Below are 26,431 nucleotides of genomic sequence, written 5' to 3'. Positions count from 1 at the left end.
ATGCTGCCCTCGCAGGAGGCCTCCAAGCTCTACCATGAGCACTACATGCGGAACTCGCGGGCCATCGGCGTGCTCTGGGCCATCTTCACCATCTGCTTCGCCATCATCAACGTGGTGGTCTTCATCCAGCCCTACTGGGTGGGCGACAGCGTGAGCACCCCCAAGCCTGGCTACTTCGGCCTCTTCCACTACTGCGTGGGCAGCGGGCTGGCGGGCCGCGAGCTCACCTGCCGCGGCTCCTTCACCGACTTCAGCACCATCCCGTCCGGCGCCTTCAAGGCCGCCGCCTTCTTCGTGCTGCTCTCCATGGTGCTGATCCTGGGCTGCATCACCTGCTTCGCGCTCTTCTTCTTCTGCAACACCGCCACGGTCTACAAGATTTGCGCCTGGATGCAGCTCTTGGCAGGTAGGGGCGGGGCGGGGGCGGGACCCCCAAGCTCCTTCTTGGAGGGACCACCTGCTGTCCCATGTAAGACCGTCACCTTCTCGATGGGGTCACCAGCAGCCACCGGGGAGGGGATTCAATGAGAGACACCTTGGGGCAGATGCAGAGCCTTAGGGCCGGAGGTTGGGTCTGCATTCCGGGACATGGGTACACTGCATCTGCAGATGGGTTAGCACCGGGCTAGCATATCAAAGGGGCTCTGTGGGCTGTGTAAAGGGTTGCTCTAGGTGTAGTGGTTTCCAGTTGTATTGAAAAAGGGAGAGATGGGCAATTTAGCCATCCAGCTGGGCCTTTTAACACGCTACATTACCAACTTGAGGGCTGCACTTTTTTTTTCTTCTCTGAGGTTTGGTTTTCTCATTTGCAAAGCTTTGTGGAGAGGACTCCAACAGCACAAATGAGAGACTGTATATCATAAACTTTAACACACTCTGATGGGGCTGGGGAGGAGGCTATTGGTGGTGTGTATCCAAGGTTTGAGATGTGGATGATGGACAGGCCTGCCAACATGGTCTCTAGAGGGAAGAGCATACCCCAGGACCTGCTGATTCAGGAAGAGTTCTGGGGATGGGTCTCTGGGCTCCTCTGAGATGTCTGGGGAAGACAGTCGTCATGCCCTGAGAACCTGAGCAGAGTCTTTTGGGAATGAGAAATGCTGAGACAGTTCTCCAGGATCCATTAACATCCCCTGCCTCTGCCCACCTTTCGATCGAAGAAGGATTTACAAGACTCAGCAACTTGGGCATTTGCCTAATTGCAGCAGGGAGGAGAGTTGGGCTGGGGAAAGTGGGGCCAGGGGATGGCAGAAATGGGGGAGGAGGGCTGGCGAAGGCTGGAAAGGTGTTCCAAGTCCTTCAAGGAGAGAAAGAACAGAAAATATGATGATTACGCAGCAAAGAGTTTTTTTTTTAATAAGCAGAACATTCAACAGGTGTTTGCCCCTTCCAACGAGACCCATGGAAGACATGTTCTGTAACCTGCTGATAACCCTGCTCCACGCACTGTAGGAAGTTGGCTTTGGAGCTTTTGAACATCTTCGCTGAGAAGAAACTTCCGTATTTTAAGGGAGAAATGTGATTTTTAGAAGTGATGAGAAGTCATTCAGGACCAAGGGTAGATAGTAAGATGGGTGGGTGAAAGCCGGGGATGATGATCAAGGTGAGAGGCAGGTCCGTGTTCCCAAAGGGCCTTTGCAGATGCATGCAGAAACATTGCCTCATTGGAAGAACTGTCCCAACTCCTAAAATAACCTTTATTTCTGTTTTTTAACTTATAAAAATTTTTAATAAGGAACTTTTAAAAAATATTTATTTACTTATTTTAAAGGCAGTGTGATGGGGGTGGAAGGAGGGAGGAAGGGAAAGAGGGTGGGAGAGAGTGAGAGAGGGTGAGAAAAAGAGAGACAGAGAGAGAGAAGAAATCTTTCTTTAGCTGGTTCACTCTCCAAATGTCCTCAATGACCTGGGCTGGTCCAGGTTGAAGCCAGGAGCCCAGAACTCCATCCAGGTCTTCCACATGGGTGTCAGGGGCCCAAGCATCTGGGCCATCCTCTACTGGTTTCCCAGGCACATTAGCAAGGAGCTGGATCAGAGGTAGAGCAGCCAAGACTCAAACCAGCACTTAAAGTGACTCCAAAGGGGGGGAAAAAAAAAGACAGTGTGTACACAGATATATTCATCTTATATTCAGATTCCAGATCCAGACATCCTAATGGGATTGTTCAAATCCATCTTACTCAAATCAACTTAGATGTGGATCCTTTGAGATCTTTGATGAGAGTGAGGAAGCAGAATTGTAAGCTGTGGGAAGTCTTTCTCTGTATATTTTCTCAGTGGTACCCAGAGAAGTGATGTTGTATATTTCCTTTCTATCTTTCTTCCAAGGGCAAGCAGAAGGACTGTATGCGCAGCCCCTAATTCATACACATTAACTCGGAGTTCACAGATGGGCTGCTGACTGTAGACTTTAAATTCTCTGTAATCCATGTGGGTTTAATCTGGGGGATTTGTTGAGCTGTCCAACATCCGCCATAGGATCCTAGAATTTTGAGGATCTTAGTGATCTACTTCTTCGAAGTCCACCCTGCCCCTCATTTTTAGAAAGGTGGGGGGCTTACTCAAAGTCACAAGGCTAGCAAGGAGCAAATTTGGCCTAATGCTCAATGCCTGTCCCAGGGCACTTTCTCCTGTTTTCCTGCCCCACCCCTGGGGGCCAACGGGCACTTGGCGGAGTCGAGCAGTTAATTCCACTTTGCCCATAGGTATGCGGCTTCTCTGGGTAGTGACTGGCTCACTTTGCTTAATAAAGGCTCACCAGGACAGGGCCCAGGGCACTGAACTATGAATCATGGGTTAAGTGTTCTTGGCCAGCTCTTCCTGTGACTTGCCATACAGTGGTAAGCAGGTCTTGTTTATTTCGGTCTCAGTTTTCTCAACTGTACGATGGAGGACTGGAGGCAGTTAGATCAGTTTATGTAAAGTATCCTGAAAGTTCTCCCTGGCTCCTAGAACAAGTCTTTGAGCAAAACCATTGCATTCCAAAAAGGGAGAGCATCAGAGAAACATGAGCAAAGCTGAGAGCTGGTTTGTGTCTGACAAGACTTAGATGCCTGCCACATGACTCCTGTTCCTGCAAACTTGTGTGAGCGCAGAGCACAAAATCACTAGAAAATTATAAAGATATATGTATCTTTTTATTTCTCATCTGTTCTGTGATCATCCTGGTGCTCGGTACTACAGAACAGAGATATACAAGATTATCATTCCTGCCATCAAGGGTCTTCGGTCTTCCCAACGTAATCCCTGCTCCCAGGAAGCTGGCCATCTAGTCAGGCCACTATATTGGCTGGAGCCTTTCAAAGACAAGTGACAGAAATCCACCCAAAAAACACTTACATAAATTTGAATAAGATAAAAGGAGTTTAAGGCTTATTGCCTCACATATCTGGAAAATCAAGAGTATCGGACTCCAGGCATGGATGCGCCCAGATGCGCATGTGATGCCAGGAAGAACTCCTCTCGCTCTACGTCCTGGTCCTCTGCATGATTCATTTGAAGCCCATTTCACTCCTGAAGGTGACAGGTAGGCTAGAAGCAGCTCTGAATTCACACTGCTTCAGCTCAGCGATGCCTGTGGGGAAGCAATGATTCCCACAGAGTTCCAGGGACGATTCCTATTGGCCCAGCTTTGGTCAAATGTTCATGTCTTAATTACTCACTGTGACTTTGCCCAAGGCCTGAGCCACATGCCCATGCTGGAGAGAAGGGTCAAGTCCCACAAAGGCAAACCTTGTGTGATCCCTGGAACACGAGAACGGTGGGGAAGACAGGTGCAGACAGAAGCTTTCCCCTGACACTAACAGATCCTGGGCACTGGAAACCTAGAGCAACAAAGGGGGCTGTGGCTTAGCCGGGAAGTGAGGCTTGAGTGGGCAGGGTAGTGACAGGTGAGAGGTGTGGGAGACAGTCTGAGCACAGCAGAAGATCGTGGGTGGAGACACAGAGGTGACAAAGCCACATCTGGTATGAGTGTAGCATCCATGTAGGGAAGCAGCAGGGGGAGCGGCCAGGGAAGAATGGCGAGGGGCACAGTATGCTGGGTCAAGGAAATTGGACTTTAATCAGCACGCAGTTGGAAACTGCCAGGACTTTTATTATCATCATTATTATTCGAGAAAAATACTTAACCTTTTCTGAACCTTGACTATGTGCTCAACACTTCACATTGTCAGATCTTACTTCATGCTCACAACAGTCAGTGGAGTAGGTAACCCATTCATAATTTATAGGTGAGACAACTGGGCCTCAAAGAGGAAGAAGTCATTTGCCCAAGGTCATACTAGTGTTCAGTGGTGGAGCCAGGGTTGTAATCTGACGTCTCTGGCTCCAAAGCTCAAGCTTTGAGTGAAAGGATTAATGGTGGGAGCAGCGGCAGGAGGCTTTTTCACAAGAACTGAATGCTGGGTGGAGGCCAGACACACCAATGGGTCTTTGTAGAATTAGGGGTCAGCTTTGGGGCGACTCTCCCCCCTGCTCGTTTTCTCCTAGGAACATCCCATGTGCCAGCTGCCATGCTACACATTTCTGCATCCCCTATGCCATTTCTTCTTCATCTGCTAAAATGACTTGCTCAAAGGTCACGCACTCAGTGAAAGGTGGAGCTGATACTCAGTGTGAGTCCAATGGGCTGAGAATCTGTCTTACCACTGAACTGGAACTGGGAGGAGAATGCACAGATTACAAGTCGGAGCTGTAAGCCCATGTGCGACCTGTTACCTGTGGTCTGGGGGAGGTTAGCCAAGGGGAAGTTCCCAGCAGCAGCAGAGGAGTAAGAGAAGCCTTGGTAGAAGTGGGAGGGGGTACTGTCATAGTAAAGAGTCAGGGTCTTCTTTGGCCGGCGCCGCGGCTCAATAGGCTAATCCTCCACCTGCGGCGCTGGCACACTGGGTTCTAGTCCCGGTCGGGGTGCTGGATTCTGTCCCGGTTGCTCCTCTTCCAGTCCAGCTCTCTGCTGTGGCCCGGGAGTGCAGTGGAGGATGGCCCAAGTGCTTGGGCCCTGCACCCGCATGGGAGACCAGGAGAAGCACCTGGCTCCGGGCTTTGGATCAGCGCTGTGCACCGGCCACAGCGGCCATTTGGGGGGGTGAACCAACGGTAAAAAGGGAGACCTTTCTCTCTCTCTCTCTCACTGTCCACTCTGTCAAAAAAAAAAAAAAAAAAAAAAAAAAAAAAAAAAGAGTCATGGTCTTCGAACTCTTGCTCTGCAGATCCCAGTTGTGTGAGCTAAGTGGATTTGCCTCTCTGTTCCCTGGTGTATGAAATAGGTTACTGTGGTACCTGATTTTGAGGGCTGAGGATGTGAAGTGCTGAGCACCTGTCCTGGTTGTGCTGGCACCACTTAGTCATTGACTGCTGCTGTTCTTGTGATCAGAGAGGCAGCTTATGAGGGGTCCTTGATGCTCAGAGTGTCGACCTGTCTGGAGATCAAAAGGCTTGACAGGTGATAACCACTCCGTGGAAAGGGCCCCACCAGCCAGCTCGTCCAGCTCCCTTGTTTGACAGGTGCAAGAACTGAGTCCGAGAGAGAAGAGACAATTTCCTGGTCACAGTGAGACTTGAACACAGGCCCCTCCTTTTTCTGCCGGAGAGAGATGATTCTGACCATGATTCACTCCATGTTGAGTGCCTACTATACGCCAGGCCCTGGTGCTTGACTCACAGCAGAGAGCAGTGTGTGAGCTGCAGTGGAGGCTGTGGGAACCTGGGGTGGGGAGGTGACAGCTGGTTGGTATGGCGCAGAGGCCAGAGTCTTCATGTCTCTGGATTCACTGGGGCTCTGTGTTCCCGGAACAGCAGTCACAGAAGCTCCCATCACGTAGTTTAGAATGTGCATCCGTGTTCCTCTGACTTCCTGGGATTTTGTTTCCAATTTTTTAAAGATTTATTTATTATTTGAAAGGCAGAGTTACAGAGAGGCAAAGGAGAGAGAGGTCTTCCATCCGCTGGTTCACTCCCCAAATGGCAGCAATGGCTGGAGCTGGGCTGATCTGAAGCCCAGAGCCAGGAGCTTCTTCCAAGTCTCCCACGTGGGTGCAGGGGCCCAAGGACTTGGGCCATCTTCTACTGCTTTCCCAGGCAACAGCAGAGAGCTGGATCAGAAGTGGAGCAGTTGGGACTCGAACCAACGCCCATATGCGATGCTGGGACTGCAGGCGGTGGCTTTACCCCTTAAGCCACAGGGCCGGTCCCTTTGCTTCCAATTTGATTTAGGGTTTTATTCACCCAGTGCACCTTTGTTGGGTGGCTGACACTGCTAAGCAGGGTGAGTGAATCTCTCTGGTTCTTCATTTCTTCCTTCTCTCCTTTCTACCTTTCTTTCCTCCCTTCCGCCACGCCTGCCTCTCTTGCTGCCTTGCACCAACCCTTTACTGGGTCAGGGCCTGTGTTGGGCTGCTAGTGAGGGTCCTTGCTTCGAGAGCAGAAACAAAGCAGATCATGACAGCATGGGATGGCATTGCTATTGAATGACTGAGAGGCCGCTGTGGGCAGTGCCGCATACCATATGGGCACTGGTTCGAGTCCCAGCTGCTCCACTTCCAATCTAGCTTTCTGCTATGACCTGGGAAAGCAGTGAGAGATGGCCCAAGTGCTTGGGCCCCTGCACCCATGTGGGAGACCCAAAGGAAGCTCCTGGTTCCTGGCTTCAGATTGGCTCATCTATGGCAATTGTGGCCACTTGGGGAGTGAACCAGCAGATGGAAGACCGATCTCTCTCTCTCTCTCTCTCTCTGTAACTCTTTTGAATAAAATAAAATAAATATTAAAAAAAATGACAGAGTATTTTGGGGCATGAACGGGACTCTTTGCACCATGACAGACAGACAGGGAAGTCTTGCAGAAGGGGACAGCGTTTGAACTGAGTCTTACAGGATGAGTAGGGAGGCAAGGGGGTGCCAGGCACAGGGGACAGTATGCTCAGCGGCGTGGCGTTCAGAGTACCCTGGTGTGTTGGGGACTACAAGCAGTCAGGACCTGGAGGCAAGACTGAGACCAGGGAGATAGGGTGGGAGCTGGATCGCAGAGTTGTGGCAAGAAGTTGAGACTTAATTTGTAAGCAGTAGACAGTTGTTGAAGGTTTTTTTAAAAAACTGTTTTCTTTTTTTCCCCCAGAATTTTACTGACTTTTTGGAAAGGTTAATATATGCATATGATGCAAAATTCACAAGGTAAAAAGGGTAAGCAGTCAGACGTAAGGATTCTTCCCACCCTCGCCCCCCACCTCTCCTCCCAGAGGCAGCTGCTGTTACCAATGTCTTGAGCACCCTCTTCAAGAAATTCTGTAAATATGCAGGCAACTGCACACAGGTTTCCACATAAATGGTATATTCATTGTCTATGGCTGCACAGCAAAGTACCCCCAAAGCTGGTGACCAAGAGCACCAAGCACTTGTTCTCTACCTCAGGGAGCCACTGCACTTGGAGGGATGCTTAGAGGAGGAACAGCTCTGGCTCAGGGTCTCTCCTGAAGTTGCCCCAAGACTGCAGCTGGGGCTGGAGGGCCCACTTCTAAGCACACCCCCAGAAGCCTCATGAAGGAACAGGCCAGGAGGGAAGAGGGGGAAAGGAAGAAGCGATAGTGCCCACCCCCCATCTTTGGTGACAGTTTTGCTGAGATATAATTCCTAAGTTGTACCACTCATGCACCTGAAGTGCACACCCCACTGGTTTCTAGTGTATTCTTAGTTATGCAACCATCACATCGGTGTTAGGGTATTTCCAACACTTCAAGAAGAACCTCACATCCTTTATCGGCCACCCTCAACTCCTGAGCCCTCACCACCCCCAGATACTTTCTGTATCTCTTGATTAGCCTATTGTATACATTTCACAGGAATAGCATTGTATCATGCATGGTCTTTGGTGATTGACTTACTCCACTCAGGGGATTGCTTTCAACGGTTCAGTGTTGGATTCTTTTTTATGGCTGGATTATGAAGTCCACATTCTGACTAGTTAAGATACCATGGTGTGGACAGATTGCATCTTGTTTGTCCATGCATCAGCTGATCGCACATTTGTGGTGTTCTACCTTTTGACTGCTGTGACTGATGCTGCAAACATTTGTGTACACGTTTTTGTGTGGACACATGGTTTCATTTCTCTAGGACACACATGTAGAGTGTCCTTGCTGGATGAGATAATGACTCTGTTCATCAACACTGCTGTTGTCTGACTTTTCATTTTAACCAACTTACGGGGTGTGGTGTGGCATTTCATCTCAGTTTCGATTCGCGTTTCTCTAACAAGTAGTGATGTGACAATGTGTTCTGCCGTTGTACATCTTCTTTGGATAAACATCTGTTGAGATCCTTTCCCCATTTTACATATAGGTTTTCTTCTTATTATTGGGTTGTAAGGGCACTCTATATACTCTAGATTCAAGTCTCTTATCAGATAGGTGATTTACAAATAGTTCATTCCATTCTGTGGATTGTCTTTTGAAGCAAAAATAAGCTTTAAGTTTATATGGAATTCGATTAACTTACTTTTTTCTTTTGTTGCCTTTGCTTTTGGTGTCATATTTAAGAATCCACTGCCAAATCCAAGGTCACAAACATTTACTTCTGTTTTCTTTAAAAAAAGACTTATTTATTTGAAAGTAAGAGAGAGAGGGATATCTTCCATCTGTTGGTTCACTCCCTAGATGGCCACAATGGCCAGCAGCTTCATCTTGGTCTCCCATGTGGGTGACAGAGGCACAAACACTTGGGCCATCTTCAGCTGCTTTTCTCAGGCCATAGCAGGGAGCCGGATGGGAAGTGGAGCAGCCGTGACTTGAACCAGCAGCAATATGGAATGCCGGTGTTGCAGGTGGTAGCTTTACCTGCTATGCCACCATGCTGGCCCCTCTGTTTTCTGCTTAAGATTTTGTATTGGCCGGCGCCACAGCTCACTTGGCTAATCTTCCGCCTGCAGCCCCGGCACCCCGGGTTCTAGTCCTGGTTGGGGCACTGGATTCTGTCCCGGTTGCTCCTCTTCCAGTCCAGCTCTCTGCTGTGGCCCAGGAAGGCAGTGGAGGATGGCCCAAGTCATTGGGCCCTGCACCTGCGTGGGAGACCAGGAAGAAGCACCTGGCTCCTGGCTTCAGATCGGCACAGCGCACTGGCCACAGCACACCAGCCGTAGTGGCCATTTGGGGGGTGAACCAACAGAAAAGGAAGACCTTTCTCCATGTCTCTCTCTCTCTCTCACTGTCTAACTCTGCCTGTCAAAAAAAAGTATAAATAAAAGTAAAAAGATTTTGTATTTTGCATTCTAATGTTTAGGTATTTGGGCCATTGAGTTAAGTTTTGTATGTGAGGTACTGCACCTACTTCATTCTTTTGCATATGCATATCCACTTGTGCCAGTACTATTTATTGAAAATAAATTAAAGGAAAAAAACGATTGCCCACAGAGATGAATTAATTTCTATACTCTCATCTCTGCTCCACTGATGTAAACCTGAGTATCTACTCTATGGCAGTATCAGACTACTGAATTCAACACTGTTGCTTTGTAGTCAGTTTTGACCAAGAAGCACAATTTCAAAGTTGGAAAGTCTCCCAAATTTGTTCTTTAGTTTTTAGATGTATTTACTTAATTGAAAGTCTGAGAGAGAAAGAGAAAGAGAAAGAGAAAGAGAAAGAGAAAGAGAGAGAGAGAGAGAGAGAGAGAGAGAGAGGATCTTATGTCTACTGGTTTTCTTCCCAGATGGCCAGAACAGCCAGGGGCCAAGGAGCTTCATCCAGGTCTCTTATGTGGGTGGCAGTGGCTTGAGTGCTTGGGCTATCTTGTGCTGCTTTTCCCAGGCTATTAGCAGGAAGCTGCCTCAGAAGTGGAGCAGCCAGGACAAAAACTGGCACCCATATAGGGTGCTGGCATCACAGGTGGCAGCTTTACCCACTACACCACAATGCTAGTCTCTGTTCTTTTTAGACTTTTGTACTGCCTTTTATGTCCTACCTCAGATATCACATGCCATCCCTTTTGGTAAATTCCACCTTTGGAATGGAGTTACCAGAGCCAGCGCTGTGGCTCAGCAGGTTAAAGCCACGGCCTGCAGCAATGGCATCCCATGTGGGCGCCAGTTCGAGTCCTGGCTGTTCCCACTTCCGATCCAGCTCCCAGATAATGCAGCTGGGAAAGGAAAGTGGAGGATGGCCCAAGTCCTTGGGCCCTGATACCTATGTGAGAAACCCGAAAGAAGCTCCTGGCTTTGGTCTGGCTGAGCTCTAGCCATTGCAGCCATTTGGGGAGTGAACCACTGACTGGAAGATCTCTGTCTTTCCTACTCTCTCTTTGTAACTCTGTCAAATAAATAGATAAATCTTAAAAAAAAAAAAAAGAAGAAGAAGAAGAAGAAGAAGAAGAAGGAGGAGGAGGAGGAGGAGGAGGAGGAGGAGGAGGAGGAGGAGGAGGAGGAGAAGAAGGAGAAGAAGGAGAAGAAGGAGAAGAAGGAGAAGAAGGAGAAGAAGGAGAAGAAGGAGAAGGAGAAGGAGAAGGAGAAGGAGAAGGAGAAGGAGAAGGAGAAGGAGGAGGACTAACTCAATCCAGGCCACATTCAAAGGCAGGGGGATTATGCTCCTCCTCCAGGAGTGGGGAGGAGCATCAAAGGGTTTGTGCACATGTTAGCCAGATCTCCAGAGATGGAAACCTTGAAAACACTGGGATCTCTGTATTACTTTTGTTTTTTATTCAACAATACGTCTTAGAAGTTTTTCCATATCAGAGTATAAAGAACCATCTCTTTTGTAACAGCTACATAATAATCTTTTCTTCATCACTCAATTAATAGGCAGGAGCCAGGTGCTTCTCCTGGTCTCCCATGGGGTGCAGGGCCCAAGCACTTGGGCCATCCTCCACTGCACTCCCGGGCCACAGCAGGTGGAACCTTAACCAGCTGTGCCACGATGCCAGCCCCCTGCCTTGCTTTTATTATGAATGAGGCCGAGCACCTTCTATGTTTATTTTTTGTAAACTGTTTTAAAAATAGTTTTATCAAGTTAATCGTATCTTTTGAAGCATGCTCATCTTTGTGATGTGAGTTATAAACATGATTCCCAGGTCATCTTCTGTCTGTGGAGTTTCCTCCAAGGTGAAATTCTTCCTATCATAAAAAAGGTATCAATTCCCTCTTTTACATCTTTAGGGTTTGGTTTGTACCTGGAAAAGCCTTGATGTTGATTTTTTAAAAGATTTTATTTTAGAGGTAGAGTTATAGACGGAGAGGGAGACACATAGAGAGAGATCTTTCATCTGCTGGTTCACTCCCAGGATGGCCACAACGCTTGGCGCTGGGCTAATCCTAAACCAGGAGCCAGGAGCTTCTGGGTTTCCCAAGTGGGTGCACGCCGCTGCTTTCCCAGGTGCACTAGCAGGGAGCTGGATCAGAAGTGGGGCAGCTGGGGTGTGAACTAGAGCCCACATGGGATGCCGAGGTCAAAGGGGGAGGCTTAGCCTACTACACCACAGTGCCGGCCCAAGGTGTTTTTGGTTTTTTGGTGATTGTTTTAAAGTTTTGATTATTTATTTGAATGGCAGAGAGAAAGAGATCTGACATCCACTAGTTCACTCCCCAAATGCCTGCAACGGCTGGGCCAGGCCAGGCTGAACCCAGGAGCCAGGGCCGCTGTCCAGGTCTCCCGTGTGGGCAGCAGGGACCCGAGGACCGGAGCTGTCGTCTGCTGCCTCCCAGGGTGGACACGAGCAGGAAACGGCCTGAAGCCGGTCACTCTGACACGGGACGTGGGCCTCCCGAGTGGTGGCCTAACGCCCATCAGTCCTGCCTCCCGGGCCCAAGTGGGGACGCAGGGCGCCGCCGGCATGCCCGGTTCTGGGGTAGCTAAGACCCATGGCCCGGCCCGGCCCGGGGCGAGAGTGCTGGCTGCCGCACGGCCTGGCACGAGCGAGCACGCGGCCGCCAAGCTGGCCCTGGCGCGAGGGCCTCGCCCCGCCGGCCACATCTGCGGCCGCTGGCCGTGACGTCATCGCTCGGAAAGGCGGGGCGGAGCGAGCAGGCCCGGGGTGTGGCCGTGTCGGGCTCCACGCGGAGCTGGAATTGGGGTGCGGAGCCGCAGAGAGGGGGCTGAGGCCTCGTCCTGCCCGCGGGTGGGCCGAGCGCCGGGGAAGGAGACCCCGAGCTCCGGGAACCAGGCGCCGTCTGAGGAGAAGGGGTTAAAGTCCAGGGCGGGCAAGGAGTCAGGGACTGTGGTCCGCCCCGGCGGGAGCCCGGGAGCAGGTGCAGCCGGGACGCTGGCGTCCCACGGTCCCTCCTCAGCGCCTCCGGCCGGCCCCGCCTCCCAAGGGCTCCACCGGCTCTCCGCAGCGCCCCCCTCAGGACGGCGTCTGTAATCACAGGTTCTCGCAGCGCCCCCCTCAGGACGGCGTCTGTAATCACCGGCTCTCAGCAGCGCCCCCTCAGGACGGCGTCTGTAATCACCGGCTCTCGCAGTGCCCCCCTCAGGACGGTGTCTGTAATCACTGGCTCTCAGCAGCGCCCCCCTCAGGACGGCGTCTGTAATCACCGGCTCTCGCAGTGCCCCCCTCAGGACGGCGTCTGTAATCACAGCGGACGCATTCGCGCCCTGCAGCGCCGAGCCCGCGCAGCGAGGGTCCCGGAGGAGGCGCTGGCTGCACCGCTGCACGGTCGACACAGCAGGGCCACCTCTCCCTGGGGCTTCGGTGAGCCCCCAGTGCCCGCCCCGCAGCTGTGAGCGCCTCAAGGCGGGGACTGGCCTTGTGCAGGGGTCCCAGGGAGAGGCCCGGAGTTCCACAGCATCCAGAGCAACAGCCTGCACGAGGAGGGGTGGAGGACCGACCGGTGGGAGCCTGGAGACCCCGTGTCTATGCGGGGAAATGCAGGTACTTCCTGTCACTCTGTAGACCTGCAGGCCTTGGGCGGTGTCCCCCTCCCACCTTGGCGCCTTTGGTGGAAGGGCCACAGGTTGTTTGTTTGTTTGTTTTTAGGATTTACTTATTTATTTGAGAGCCAGAGTTACAGACACAGAGAGAGGTCTTCCATCTGCCGGTTCACAACCCCAAATGGCCGCAACAGCGTCCTTGGGTCATCCTCCGCTGCTTTCCTAGGCCATTAGCAGGGAACCACAGCAGCCGGGACTCGAACCAGGGTTGCCGGCAGCAACCTTCCACACCACAGCGCTGGCCCCCAACCTCGCGGGGTCCAGCCCTGGCTTCTTGGGTGACTGGGGTACATCATGGTGACCGTGTCGTCTCCTACCTCATGGGGGGCATTCAGGTTCGCTAATTTGTATTATGGTATGTGGCCTTTGTAAAAAGGCAGCTTTTATCGAAGGAGTAAGCACTGAAAAGCATGGCCCCAAGAAGACCACCACACGCACCCGCCAGAGAGAGCGGATCCCAGGTCAGCAGCCCCTCCATTCGCCACCGCCAAGGTCGCGACTCCCCCGACTGCTAACCCCAGGGACTACTCTGTCCTGTTTTGAAACGTGAGGGGCTGGCATGGTGGCCCAGTGGGTTAGGCTGTGGCCCCTGACACCAGCATCCCATAAGAACACCATGCGAGCACCAGTTCAAGTCCTGGCTCCTCTGCTTCTGACCCAGCTCCCTGCTAATGCACCTAGGAAAGCAGAAGTTGGCTCAAGTGCTTGGGCCCTTGACCCACGTGGGAGACCCCAGGTGGACTTCCAGGCTCCTGGCTTTGACCTGGCCCAGGCTTGGCCATTGTGGGCATTTGGGGAGTGAACCGATGGATGGAAGAGAGTCCCCCACCCCCCTCTCACTATGTCTTTCAAATAAATAAATTATGGGAAAAAGGACCTAGAAGACAACTCAGGAGACAATCTAGATGACCTTGGGTCTGGTGATGACTTCAGATACCGCACCGCAGGCACAGCCCACGAACCACATAACTGGAAAGCTGCACTCCAATAAAGTTACAGGTTTCTGCGCTGGGGCCGGCGCTGTGGTGTGGCAGCTTCAGGTCTCTGCCTGAAGTGCCAGCACCCCATATGGGTGCTGGTTTGTGTCCTGGCTGCTCCATTTCTGATCAGCTCCCCGCTGGTGGGTTGGGAAAAGCAGCAAATGATGACTCCTACTACCCCTGGGAGACCTAGATGAAGCTCCTGGCTCCTGGCTTCAGCCTGGCCCAGCACTGGCTCTTGCGGCCATGTGGAGAGGGAACCAGAGGATGGAAGCGCGCGTTCTTTGTAACCTGACTTTCAAAGTAAATAAGTACATCTTTTTGAAAGAACTTTCTACTCTGAGACAGTCTGTCAAGAGAACAAGGAGACAAACCACAGACAGAACATATTCACGGAAGGTGTATCTGATACAGAACCCTTAGAAGTAAAAAACCAGAAAATAACTGGATAGAACTGGGCCCGGGGCAGGCAACTGGAGCAGCAATGAAGATGCTACCCAGGACAGCCTCGTCCCGTATCCAAGTCAAGGGTTTGACTCCTGGCTTCACTTCCTGCTAGTGCTCACTCTGGGAGATGATAATTCAAGCACTTGGGTATACTCCACTCATGCGGGAGACCTGGATTGAGTTCCTGGCTCCTGGCCCAGCCGCAGCTGCTGGAGGCATTTGGGGAGTGGACCAGTGCTTGGACGATCTATTTGTGTCTCTGCCTCTTTGCCTTTCAAGTAAGTACAAAATAAAAAGTTTTTGAAGCACTGGGCCATGACCTTCACAAATGCCTCTGCAAGGAAGATACACAGAAGGCCACGAGCATATGGTCTGGGCAATGCACATCCACACAGCAGCGTGGCTGCACACTTTCTAGAATGACCACAATCTAGAACAGTAACGCCAAGCACGGTCGAGGAGGTGGAGCACCAGGCACGCTCCCCCGGGGCTGGGGGGAGCGCAGACTGGCTGACGCCGCTGCGGAAGACAACTCGGCAGATTCTCACCACACGACACCCACTCCCAAGGCGAGACCCAGCAGCAGTACCCCTTGGTGCTTACCCAGAGGAGCGAAGCACTTGGGTCCACGGGAAACCTGCACGTGGACGTGGACGTGGACAGCAGCCTCGTTTGTGAGATGTCCTTCAGTGGGTGGACGGATAACCAAACCATGGAATCTTCCTGGAGTCTGGAGAGAGATAGGCTATCAAGCTTGGAAAAGGAAGTTTGATGCACACGAAGATACTTCTGAAAGTTCACGGCAAATGGACTCAAAAGAGTTTATTTTGGCACATTTTCTTGAGACTGTCCACGTAAGGGGGTGTCCAGAAAGTTCATGAAAAATGCAATTATGCAAAAATTTGTGCATGGAGTTCACAATTCCTTAGACCAGAGTACCCTTGTCTTCTAAGTCCATTGTCCACAAGCCTTCTGAAGGGTCCTCTGTGACCAGGTTAAAGAAGCCGATTTGAGGCCGGTGCCGTGGCTCAACAGGCTAATCCTCCGCCTTGCAGCGCCAGCACACCGGGTTCTAGTCCTGGTCAGGGCACCGGATCCTGTCCCGGTTGCCCTCCTTCCAGGCCAGCTCTCTGCTGTGGCCCAGGAGTTCAGTGGAGGATGGCCCAAGTCCTTGGGCCCTGCACCCCATGGGAGACCAGGAGAAGCACCTGGCTCCTGGCTTCAGATCAGCGCGGTGCGCCGGCCGTGGCAGCCATTGGAGGGTGAACCAACGACAAAAGGAAGACCTTTCTCTCTGTCTCTCTCACTGTCCACTCTGCCTGTCAAAAAAAAAAAAAAAAAAGCCGATTTGAAAACGGCTACTGCCTTTGTGTGGTTCCAGCTGTGTGACGTCCTGGGAAAGCAAGAGTGGTGGCGACAGGGAGACTGGTGGCTGCCTGGGGGACGCAGGGATGAACAGGCAGAGTGCAGGAGGTTTTAGGCCAGTAACACCACTCTGTGTGACAATGCCATCGTTGGTACGTGCCTTGTACATCTGGCAAAGCGTGCAGAAATGGACAGCCCGCAAAGTAAGCCCGACGGGAGGCCCTGGGTGGTCCTGCAGTGTCAGTGTTGCTTGGTTCCTCCACAGTAACAAAGGTACCAGCCTGCGGAGGGGGATGTTGACCGTGGCGGGAGGCTGTGCTGGGGCAGGGGCAGGGGCAGGGGCAGGGGACCTATGGGGAATCTTTCAAACTTTTTTTCTGTGAACCTAAAATTACTCAGAAAAATAGATGGGCTCATAGCATACACAGTGTTCTGCACCCCGATAGCCTTTTCACTTCTTAAAATATCTTAAAAGATTTTTCCATGGCAACATACACAGTTGGACCCCATCTGTGTCAGTGGCTTTGTAGTATTGCACGGCATGCGCATGCAGTGCTGTTTAAGCAGTTCCTTCTACACTTGCGGTTGTCCTCTGTTGTAAGCACGGTGCTACAGTGAACGCCCTTGTGTGCCTGCAGCAGTGTAGCCATGGGATCCATTTCAGCCAAGGGGTAAGTGCTCGTACCCCAGAACCCCCGAGTCATGGCCACCACTCCAGTTGGTGACACTGACACCGCCATTGGCCTCCTGGCCTTGGGAAATCGGTTTCACCATTCCCATAATCACAAACCCAAGGCCCAGACAGGTGAAGGAACTTCCCCATGACACACAGATACAAGATTTCTTCCCCATGTCTAAAGGCATGGATCCATTATTTTAATAGGACTAAATTTGGCTGCATGTGATAGGAAAATCCCAAATACCTGTAGTTTAGTGACCACCATTCTAGCATCTTATGGAAGGAGAGAGGTGGTCCGTAGTCGGTACGGCAGCTCCCGAAGCTGTTGGTGACTTCCAGCTCTCTGCAGCCCCCATCCTGGGGGAAGCCCCTACCCTCCTTGATGAAGCTGGCTGCTAGCTCCCTGTCCATCCCCTCTGCGTTCCAGGCAGCAGGATGGATGAAGGGGTGAAGCGAAAAGGGACAGCGAGCACGCTCCAGCATCCTTATCAATGTGTTCATCTCAAGGGGTCTTCTTGAAGCCAGCAGCACTTCTGCATGTGTTTTTGCTCATTCAGTCACACTGAGCAGCCTGGGAAGTTGGGAAATGCATCCCTGATTCCCTACAGCCAAGGTCCTAGCTGAAAAGTAGGGGTTCTAGTATAAAGGGAGGAGCAAATAGGGACTCCAGTAAGTAAATCCGTTGTCTGTCGTGGTGAAAGTAAGCTTCCGCCTTCCCTTGGGCAGCCAACGCTACTGTTTCCTTACCACTTGGGAAAAGCCGTGGGTCTTTTTTTTTTTTTTTTTTTTAAAGATTTATTTATTTGAAAGGCAGAGTTAGAGAGAGGCAGAGGCAGTGAGAGAGAGGTCTTCCATCCACTGATTCACTCCCTAAATGGCCAGGGCTCTGCCAGGCCAAAACCAGGAGCCCAGAGCTTCTTCTGGTTCTCCCAGGTGGGTGCAGCCCAAGCACTTTGGCCGTCCCCCACTGCTTTCCCAGGAGCATTAGCAGGGAGCTGGATTGGAAGTGGAACAGCCAGGTTTGGACAAAGCCCATAGAGGGTGCTGGCTTCATAGGCTGAGGCTTAACCTGCTATGCCACAGTACTGGCTCCCAAGTAAAAAAAATAAATAAATAAAAGATTTATTTGAAAGTCAGAGTTACACAGAGACAGAAGCAAAGAGAAAGAGAGAGAGAGAGGTCCTCCATCTGCTGATTCACTCCCCAATTGTCCACAACGGCCGGAGCTGCACCAACCCGAAGCCAGAACTTCTTCCAGGTCTCCCACGTGTGTGCAGGGGCCCAAGGACTAGGGCCATCTTCTACTGCTTTCCCAGGCCATAGCAGAGAGCTGATCGGAAGTGGAGCAGCCGGGACTAGAACCAGTGCCCATATGGGATGCTGGCACTGCAGGCTGCGGTTTTACCCACTATACCACAGTACTGGCTCCCAAGTAAAATTAAAAAAATTTTTTGTGGAGGGACCAGGTTGTGGAGCAGCGGGTTAAATCCCCACCTAAGAAGCTGGCATCCCATTGGTTCAAGTCCTGGCCGCTCTGCTTTCAACGCAGCTCCCTGCTTATGGCCTGGGGAAGCAGGGGAGTTGATTCAAATGTTGGGGCCCCTGCACCCACATGGGTAACTTGGATGGAGGCCGGGGCTCCTGGCTTTGGCGTGGCCCAGCCCTGGCCACTGCAGTCATCTGAGGAGTGACCCAGTGGCTGGAAGATTGATCTCTATCAGTCTGCCTTTCAAATAAAATAAATGTATTTCTAAAAGCTCATGGAAAACTGAATTAAGGAAGCTTATTTTGGTGCACAAATGTTTGAAATCCATGCATAGATTTTTCACCACACACATTCTCTATGAAAATATTGAGGATTTTTTGTGTTTATGGATTTCAACAGTTTTCTGCATCAAAGCAATCTTTTGATTCCATTTCCCTCCTCCTGCGAGACAGCATCAGGCAGCCCGTGGTGAGAACAACCGTCCGTTTCCAGTTCTCCTAACTTCAGGGGAGGCTGTCTGTCGGGGTTAGGGTTGGAGTCCTCTGCGCCTCTCTCGCTAATGGGTCTTGGGCTCGCAGCATGTGACCCTGAAGTATCCAACTAGGTTCTAAGAATGTTATTTTGGTTTCCGATGGTCCCAGCTCTCTTTTCCTTGAAAGTGATTTAAATTTATTTGGTAAGTAAATGCACCTAAGCCTAAAAGTAAAATCAATTTAGACCGCGGTTCGATAGGCTAATCCTGGTTCGCTCCCTAGATGGCCACAATGGCCAGCAGCTTCATCTTGGTCTCCCATGTGGGTGACAGGGGCACAAACACTTGGGCCATCTTCAGCTGCTTTTCTCAGGCCATAGCAGGGAGCCGGATGGGAAGTGGAGCAGCCGTGACTTGAACCAGCAGCAATATGGAATGCCGGTGTTGCAGGTGGTAGCTTTACCTGCTATGCCACCATGCTGCCCTCTCTGTTTTCTGCTAAAGATTTTGCATTGGCCGGCGCCACGGCTCACTTGGCTAATTTCTGCCTGCAGCTCTGGCACTCCGGCTTCTAGTCCTGGTTGGGGCACTGGATTCTGTCCCGGTTGCTCCTCTTCCAGTCCAGCTCTCTGCTGTGGCCCAGGAAGGCAGTGGAGGATGGCCCAAGTCATTGGGCCCTGCACTTGCGTGGGAGACAAGGAAGAAGCACCTGGCTCCTGGCTTCGGATCGGTGCAGCGTGTCGGCCATAGCAGCCATATGGGGGGTGAACCAACGGAAGGAAGACCTTTCTGTCTGTCTCTCTCACTGTCTAACTCTGCCTGTCAAAAAAAAGTCAATCAATTTATAAAACAAAAAACCCCAAATGACTGAAGACGACCTCTGTGGGTTGAAGACATGTCTTCTGCTAGCTCGTTCCCCTCAGCCTGCTGTTTCTCCCTGTGGTCATCACGTCCTTAGTGCTGTCGGTGGTCGCCATCCGACCATCGTCCTTAGTGCTGTCGGTGGTCGCCATCCGACCGTCGTCCTTAGTGCTGTCGGTGGTTGCCATCTGACCGTTGTCCTTAGTCGTCCTTAGTGCTGTTGGTGGTCACCATCTGACTGTTGTCCTGACTGCCTGCAGCAGGCAACGTCAGCAGGCTGTAGCGTGACCAGATGGAGGCGCCGCATCCGAGGGCTCCTCCCTGGCACCGGGCAGCTAGGGCTGGGCTGCTGCATGGGAGCTGCCTCTCTGCCTGCCTGGCAAGTAAACAGATTTTTAACAGTTTACGGAAAATGGAATTAAAATAAGCTGAGTTTGGTGTAAAAAAAGTGAAACCCATGCATAGTTTTTGTTATGATGCTCATTCTTTATGAAAGTTTTGAAGATCCCTCATATACATGCATGGATTTAAAACAATTTTTTTGCCTCAAAATAACCAGTTCATTCCATCTCTGTGGACTTTTTGAAGTCCCATGGTACAAGATGGCATCCATGGCAGTGCCTGGAGGGTGATGGTGCTGCTGGCATCTGGTGAGTGGAGGCCAGGGGAGACATTAAACTCCCACAGTGCACAGGGGAGCTCCAAGAGCAATCCAGCCCAAATGCTGAAGACTCTGAGGATGACAACCCCGTGTCTGTGGCCCTTCAGCCAGCTCAGTATTTCCCAAAGAGGCCTGACCTTGGGATCCAGAGACCCCAGCCTCAGTTCCCCCATCCAACAGATGGGAAGGCTGTGCTGTCTCCTGGTGGTTGAGCCTCCTGGCCGCTCTCCTGTCTGAGGCTCTCCATGCTGATGTCCTTTGCCCTTTCCATGTCTTCTCCTTGTGGAGTCCATCCAGAGTGGCCTCTGGAGCCAGTTAGCCATCATCTGCCATGCGCAGAGAGAGGGCGGCAGAGGGGATGCCTGGCAGAGTCCGGCACCAGCAGCCAGTGTCCCCATGGGAGCACTCAGTGGCCCCACGACTCCTCTTCCGAGTGCAGCTGTGATTTTACTTCTCCCCCGGGCCTCTGCTCCGGAGAGCAGATACTGCATGGTGCCCAGCGCAGAACAGGCTGTGCCCAGTAGGAAGAGAGAGCAGTGGGGAGAGGACAGGGTGAGGGGACTAGATGTGCCAGAGCAGGGAGAGAGAGGAAAGGAACAAGAGAGGGGTGCAGAGGGAGGCTGGAGACAGGTGTGGTCAGGGAACAAGGCTGACCAAAGGGGTGGAGACGAAGATGCAATGGATGCCGGGAAGCAGGGACAGCCAAGGGCTGGGCAGGGAGACATCTCCCTGTGGCTGGATGCGGGTGTGGTTTCCATGGAGACGGGATGCTCCAGGCTGAGCAGAAACAGCTGTGGAACGGGCGCCCCCTGTGGCCGCCGGGGAGAGGAGCTAGGGGCGGCGGTCGCTGCTGGCACTGCTTCTGTCCCCTGCCCCAGGGTCTGGCCAGGAGCTGTGCGGGGGCGGGTGGCTAAGCCTGAGCCCTTGGTCATTAGCACAGGATTCAACCCCAGGGCCCGAGTGACGCACGAGTGCTTGCAGCCCCTTCCTCGGTGTCTGGTGGGGGGTCTGTCAACCTCGCTCTGCTCCTTAGCCACCCTGGCTCTTTCCCACCACAGGAGAGAGGAGCAGGCCAAGCCCAGGGCCCCTTCCCACCATGGGGACAGGTGGACAGTGGGCAGAGCTGACCACACCCCCACTGTGATGAATCCAGATGAAGCGACCCATGGGCTTGGCATGAGGTCAAGGGCTCCTTGGCTCCCATCAGGGCCCTGCAGGGTCTCTGAATACCCAGCAAGCATGCCCGACTCTGGTGGGAGTACCCTGCAGGGCCCGGGGCTGCAGCAGGTGGGCAGACGCAGCTCCTGAGCACCAGGCTCCCTGCTGGCCCCCGAGGCTCCGAGCAGCGTGTGGTGCCCATGTCTCAGCCAATCGCTGAGGAGTGGGCCCTGGCCTCTAGGCTCAGAGCTGGGGCACCACCCAGCTGGGGCTGGGCGCAGGTGCTAAGGAGGAAAGCTGCAAAGCTGCACTGGCTCCCGGCCTCCCTCCGGCCACCTCTGCCTCTCCTGGTCTGAAACCAGCTCCTCCTTATGTCATTATTACTTCATTGTCACAGCTGGCCTGGTAGTAACAGCTAATCTGGGACCTACTGTGCCAAGCACTTCACTTTGCTGCCACCTGTCATCTTCATGTCACCCGATACCACCCTTTCCCCATTTTACAGACAAGAAACAAGCTCAAAAGTCCAGGGGAGCAGCGTGTTAGGTTCAGCTGTTAAGATGCCTTGGCAGGCCTGCGCCACCTGCACTGCCGGCATCCCATGTGGGCACTGGTTCAGGTCCCGGCTGCTCCACTTCCAATCCAGCTCCTTGCTAATGCACCTGGGAAAGGAATGGAAGTTGGCCTAAGTGCTAGGGTCCCCGTCAGCTACATAGGAGTCCTGGATGAAGCTCCTGGCTCTAGTCTAGCCCAGCCCCAGCCGTAGCAGCCCTCCGGGAAGTGAACCAGTGGATCTCTCTCTCTCTCTGTCTCTCTCTCCTTTCCCTCTGTAACTCTGCCTTCTAAATAAATGCATGAATATATTTGGAAAAAAAAAAAAAGATGCCTGGGGACATTTGCAGCCCATATAGAAGTGCCTACCTTGGCTGTTGGGGGCATTTAGGGAGTAAAACAGCAAATGGAAGAATTCTGTCTTTGCATTTCAAATAAAAATTTTAAAAAGCGAAGGACCGTTCTCAAGGTCACACATGTAGGAAACAGCTGAGCTAAGATCTGCTCCCTGGCCTTGCAAACCAGTTTGACAGCGCACCCCTCCCCCCTTACACCAAGCTCCACGGGGCTGCAGTCCCAGCACCTCCCAGCCCCAGGCCTGATCCAGTAGGGCCTTCAATGGGCACCACCTGAGTGAGTGCCTGGCCCATGACCAGCACCACCTGCGAGGCAAGGAAGGCGTGTGTTTCCCATCAGAGACACGGGCAGGCCTGTGGGTTCGGCGTTGGCGAAGCCTCCAGGGACGTGCAGCTGAAAAAGTGGAAGAACTTGGCTGTGCCCCTTCACCCCACTCCCAGTGCCCCCCAAAGTCTGCTGGGGGAAAGACAATGGATTTTCAGCATCTCCTATGAGCAGGCAACAGCACCCAGGGCACATATGTTGAATGAATGAAAATATTAAGAAAAAAAAAAAAAGATTGAGGAGGAAGGGAGGGGGCAATCCTGTCCAGGGGGCTAGAGGGAGCTGAAATGGAGGTGCCTGGGGCTTGTTTTTGGGGACAGGGTCTTGCTCTTTCTCACTTGTCCAAGTGTGGGTTGCCGGGTGGAGCGGGAAGCCTGGGGTCCCGAGGCTCCAGGAAGTCACCAGCGTTCTCTCTGCCCTCCTCACCGCGGCGGCGGCCCTCCCTAGCTCTGTGCCTCGTGCTGGGCTGCATGATCTTCCCCGACGGCTGGGACGCCGAGACCATCCGGGACATGTGTGGGGCCAAGACGGGGAAGTACTCACTTGGGGACTGTTCGGTGCGCTGGGCCTACATCCTGGCCATCATCGGCATCCTCAACGCCCTCATCCTCTCCTTCCTCGCCTTCGTTCTGGGCAACCGGCAAACAGACCTGCCCGCCGAGGAGCTCAAACAGGACAACAAAGGCAAGTGCGGGCCAGCCGGCGGCGGGCGGGCGGGACCTTGGCTGGTACAGGTAGCACACTGATGCAAATTGGGAACACCTCTTTGATGTTATCGCTCACACCTGACTGTGCCCGCAGACCCACGAGGCGGGGTGGGGGTGGGGGGAGGATAAGCCCAGGAGAAAAGCTCGGGAATGCTGGGAGACAGCTGACAGGAACCGGCACCTAGACAGAGACAGAGAGGCTTAGGTGCCTTGCGCACAGGAGCAGTGCATTCCTGGGAACTTGCACCAAGAGGAAAATCCCAAGGTCTGGACACAGGGATCTCTTTTTTAATGAGCTCAAAACCCAGCGGTGTGTTCAAACAACACTTAATTATGGTAGTATTACATGTGTGTGCACGTGTGTTTTTTTAAAGAAATGATAACCCCCAAACACAGGATAGTGGTTATTTGTGGTTGGGCTCAGAGAGCAGGGAGCCGGAGATGGGCGTGCACGCCTCTTCAGGACAGTAGGCTTTGTCGCTGCACATCACGCATCGACTTTTGTCTATATCAAGCGACATTAAAGTCGCATATGGCCAGAGCTCCCGGGTAACCGCTGTACCCGGAGCCTTCCGGTGCCTTTCCACCAAGGATGAGCGAGCAGTCGATTTAACTAGGAGGGTCCAGGCTTTCACAGTTGCTGATGAAGATGGAAGTAAATAGTGTTTCTAAGAAGGTTAGCACAAAGATTATTCAGGGTGGGCTGCGAGTGACCCAGCCCTGGCCAACACGACCTGGTGACTTCCAGGTGAGTGTCCCACAGTGGTCAGGGTCCAACCGGAATTTCTGTGTTCCAGGTGAGCACGCGTTAGCTTGGCTCGCAAAAGTGGGCTCTAGGTGAGTGGGGTGGGGTGGGGGAGTGACCCTCTCACCGGTGGGCTGTGTTTTCAAGAGGGCCTTAATGGGACCAGGAGAGCAGTGTAGGTAAGGAGCTGAGGGTTGCTCCAGGCTGCCCGGGTGGCTAAGACCACGCAGACCCCACGTGCACACCGCCCAGGTCGAGCTGACCTGCCAGGACGGACAGCCCAGCTCCCGCCATGCAGACGGGGCTCGGCAGGTGTTTCCGGTGCGTGCCGAGCAGGCTTCTCCACTGCTACAGCGAGCGTGCACCAGCCTTCCCACGCACATGTGCAAGGCTGCTCTCGGTCCATGCAGAAGTGGAGCTGCACGCTCAAAACCTCAGAGTGCAAGCCGCCGTCCAAGGGGTGGTGCCGGGAGCACACGTGCCTGTCCGCGTGCCCTGGTGTCCGTGTGATGCTCATGGACGCAGCCTTCCCTGAGCTGTCAGCCTGGGCTAACGGGTTCCATCCATGAAGGAGACCATGGGGGCCCCGTGTCAGCCCATTTGGCTGGAGGTGGCCTAGAATGGGGCTGAGCTTGGAAACGACTTCACCTTGAGCCTCAGGTTCCTGCCCCTCGCGGTACAGGGTCTCGGGAACAGCGTCCACTGCCGAGGCTGTCAGGAAGGAGGGCAGAGGGCCCGGCGCGTGGTGCAGGCCTGCCAGCTCCCCTCCAAGCAGGCCTCCAAGGAGGGAGCGAGCCCAGGTTCCCAGTGCAGAACTTGAACCCAGGTCCAAGTGCAGCGCAGGACCCTTCCGGGTGGCTGCTGGGCTAACCTGCTCTTCCCAGAAGCCCCTTCTGATGGAGCTGGGGAGGGGGTGCCTCTGTAGCTTTGGTGGGAGAACAGGGCTTGTGCTGTGATGGCAGCCTACCCAAGTGCAGAGCAGGGGCTGCAGCACGGGGGGCTCAGATGAACTGGGAGCCCCAGACCCCGAGCTGGGAGGGCACACAGCATGCGGCTGCCGTCTGCAGTGTGTCCTGCCTGCCTGGGCGCCCACTCTCCGCCCAGGCCTTGGCTGGCATCGGTTGTCCCTGTGAAGCAGGCTCATCTCCCCACTGCACAGGTGAGGACCTGGGGCTCAGAGAGTCTCCACGGCTGGGGTCCCACAGCCCTGCAGTTCACCGTGTGGCAGGGTGGCCGCCTGACGTTCTCCACTTCTCTCTCTCTCTCTCAGATTTTGTGGGCTCCACAGTAAGCTCCGTGCTGCGGCCAGGGGGTGACGTCTCGGGATGGGGAGTGCTCCCCTGCCCTGTGGCCCACTCCCAGGGGCCCTGAAGGCCAGGATCACAGCCCGGGAATTGACCTGACCTCGGCCTGTCCTGGCTCTGGCCCCCTCGTCCCTCCATTCAAGCTCCCGGGGAAGACTCCATGGCAGACCGGCTTCTCACCTACGGCTTCTGGTTGGAAGAGAGGCTGGAGCCGGGTGCGGCCCGGGGCATGGGAGACGCCCTGGAGAACCTTGGAGGGCCTGGTTCTGGCTCCTGCCTCAGTCTGACCTAAGGGGGCCTGAATCCCACCCCCCAAGACCTGCAAGTACCTCCTCTGCTCTGTAGTCAGGCCTGGAGGCCCCTGCAGGTCCCCAGAGGAAGGGGGTCCTGTGGCTCCAACTCCCAGGTTCCCCGTCTCCTACAGAAATTTATTCCAGACACTGCCCCAGGTGGGCTGGACTCTTTGCTACTTTTTTCTTTTCTTTTCTTTTCTTCTTCTTCTTTTTTTTTTTTTTTTTTTTGCTGATGTTGGTTCCACTGCATCTGCCAACAGAGCTCCAGGTGCCACCAGCCTTCCGGGGGCCACCTGAGCCTGTCCCAGCCTGCTCCCAGCTCTCCCAAAGGAGTGTGTGCTACACCTGGGGAGAGTGCACAGGGCCTGTCTGTCCACTGCAGCCCAGGCCCCGATCGGCCAGAGCCTCAGAACACAGGCTATGGAGCAGCAGGGCAGGCAAAGGGCCAAGCCGGCTGGAGCTTTGGACGCTGCCCCGCCTGGGGCCAGCCTGGCCTCCTGGCTGCCAGGGTGAGTCACTGGCAGACCCTTGTCCCTGGCCGGTTTTGTACGGCACAGAAGTGGCCTCACTGTCAGGGTTGGGTTTTGGGGAGGGGGCCCAATGGTGGGGAACTAGGGCTGCATCACCCCTTCTGCCCCTCTCCTGCCCCCACACCTGGGCATCTGCCAAGGGCAGAGACTCTCTTGCCTCTTTGATACTTTTCTGTGTAACTTGAACTTGCAGGTCACCTCTGAACAGGGTACCCCCTGTCCCCATCCCAGGCCTTGTTATCCCATCCCTGCCCCTGCCTCCTCCTCGCCCACCTCTGGCCTTGCGAACTGCCCAGGGCCTGCAGCCTGATGGGCAGCGCTTGGAGCTGAGGCACGAGTGTGCGTGTGTGCGAGTCCATGCCTGAGTGTGCGAGTGCACATCTCTGTGTGCATGTGTGTGCCAGTGCATGCCTGCTTGTGTGTGTGCGCGTGCTTGAGTGTGTGTGTGAGTGTATGAGTGCCGGAGTGTGTGTGTGAGCACACGAGTGTGAGTGCCACCGGAGACAGATGAGAAGTCGTCTCTCGCCCTCCCCTCCCGCGGTGGGGGGGACGTCCCCCTCCCCCTGGGCCGGAGCGACTGCGTTGGGGGTGGAGTGCCGCATCAC

At 53.5% G+C, this 26,431-nt stretch overlaps 1 protein-coding gene across 1 annotated transcript; it reads left to right on the top strand.

Annotated features, from left to right (window-relative positions):
• On the top strand, window positions 1-26,431 carry LHFPL4 (LHFPL tetraspan subfamily member 4). Its single transcript, XM_062200067.1, has 3 exons — window positions 1-406; window positions 22,695-22,931; window positions 24,970-26,431. Exons 1-3 carry the CDS (start codon window positions 1-3, stop codon window positions 25,068-25,070), a joined length of 744 nt encoding a protein of 247 aa, XP_062056051.1. The 3' UTR covers window positions 25,071-26,431.

Source organism: Lepus europaeus, chromosome 9 (genome assembly GCF_033115175.1).
Source record: "Lepus europaeus isolate LE1 chromosome 9, mLepTim1.pri, whole genome shotgun sequence".
NCBI lineage: Eukaryota > Metazoa > Chordata > Mammalia > Lagomorpha > Leporidae > Lepus > Lepus europaeus.
Note: the sequence above shows the minus strand (reverse complement) of the source record. Positions and strands in the feature narration are given on the sequence as shown.

Coding starts and splice junctions, on each gene's coding strand:
- LHFPL4 (XM_062200067.1), top strand. CDS start 1: ATGCTGCCCTCGCAGGAGGCCTCCAAGCTCTACCATGAGCACTACATG. Junction 407..22,694: donor CTGGATGCAGCTCTTGGCAG/GTAGGGGCGGGG, acceptor GGCCCTCCCTAG/CTCTGTGCCTCGTGCTGGGC. Junction 22,932..24,969: donor GCTCAAACAGGACAACAAAG/GCAAGTGCGGGC, acceptor TCTCTCTCTCAG/ATTTTGTGGGCTCCACAGTA.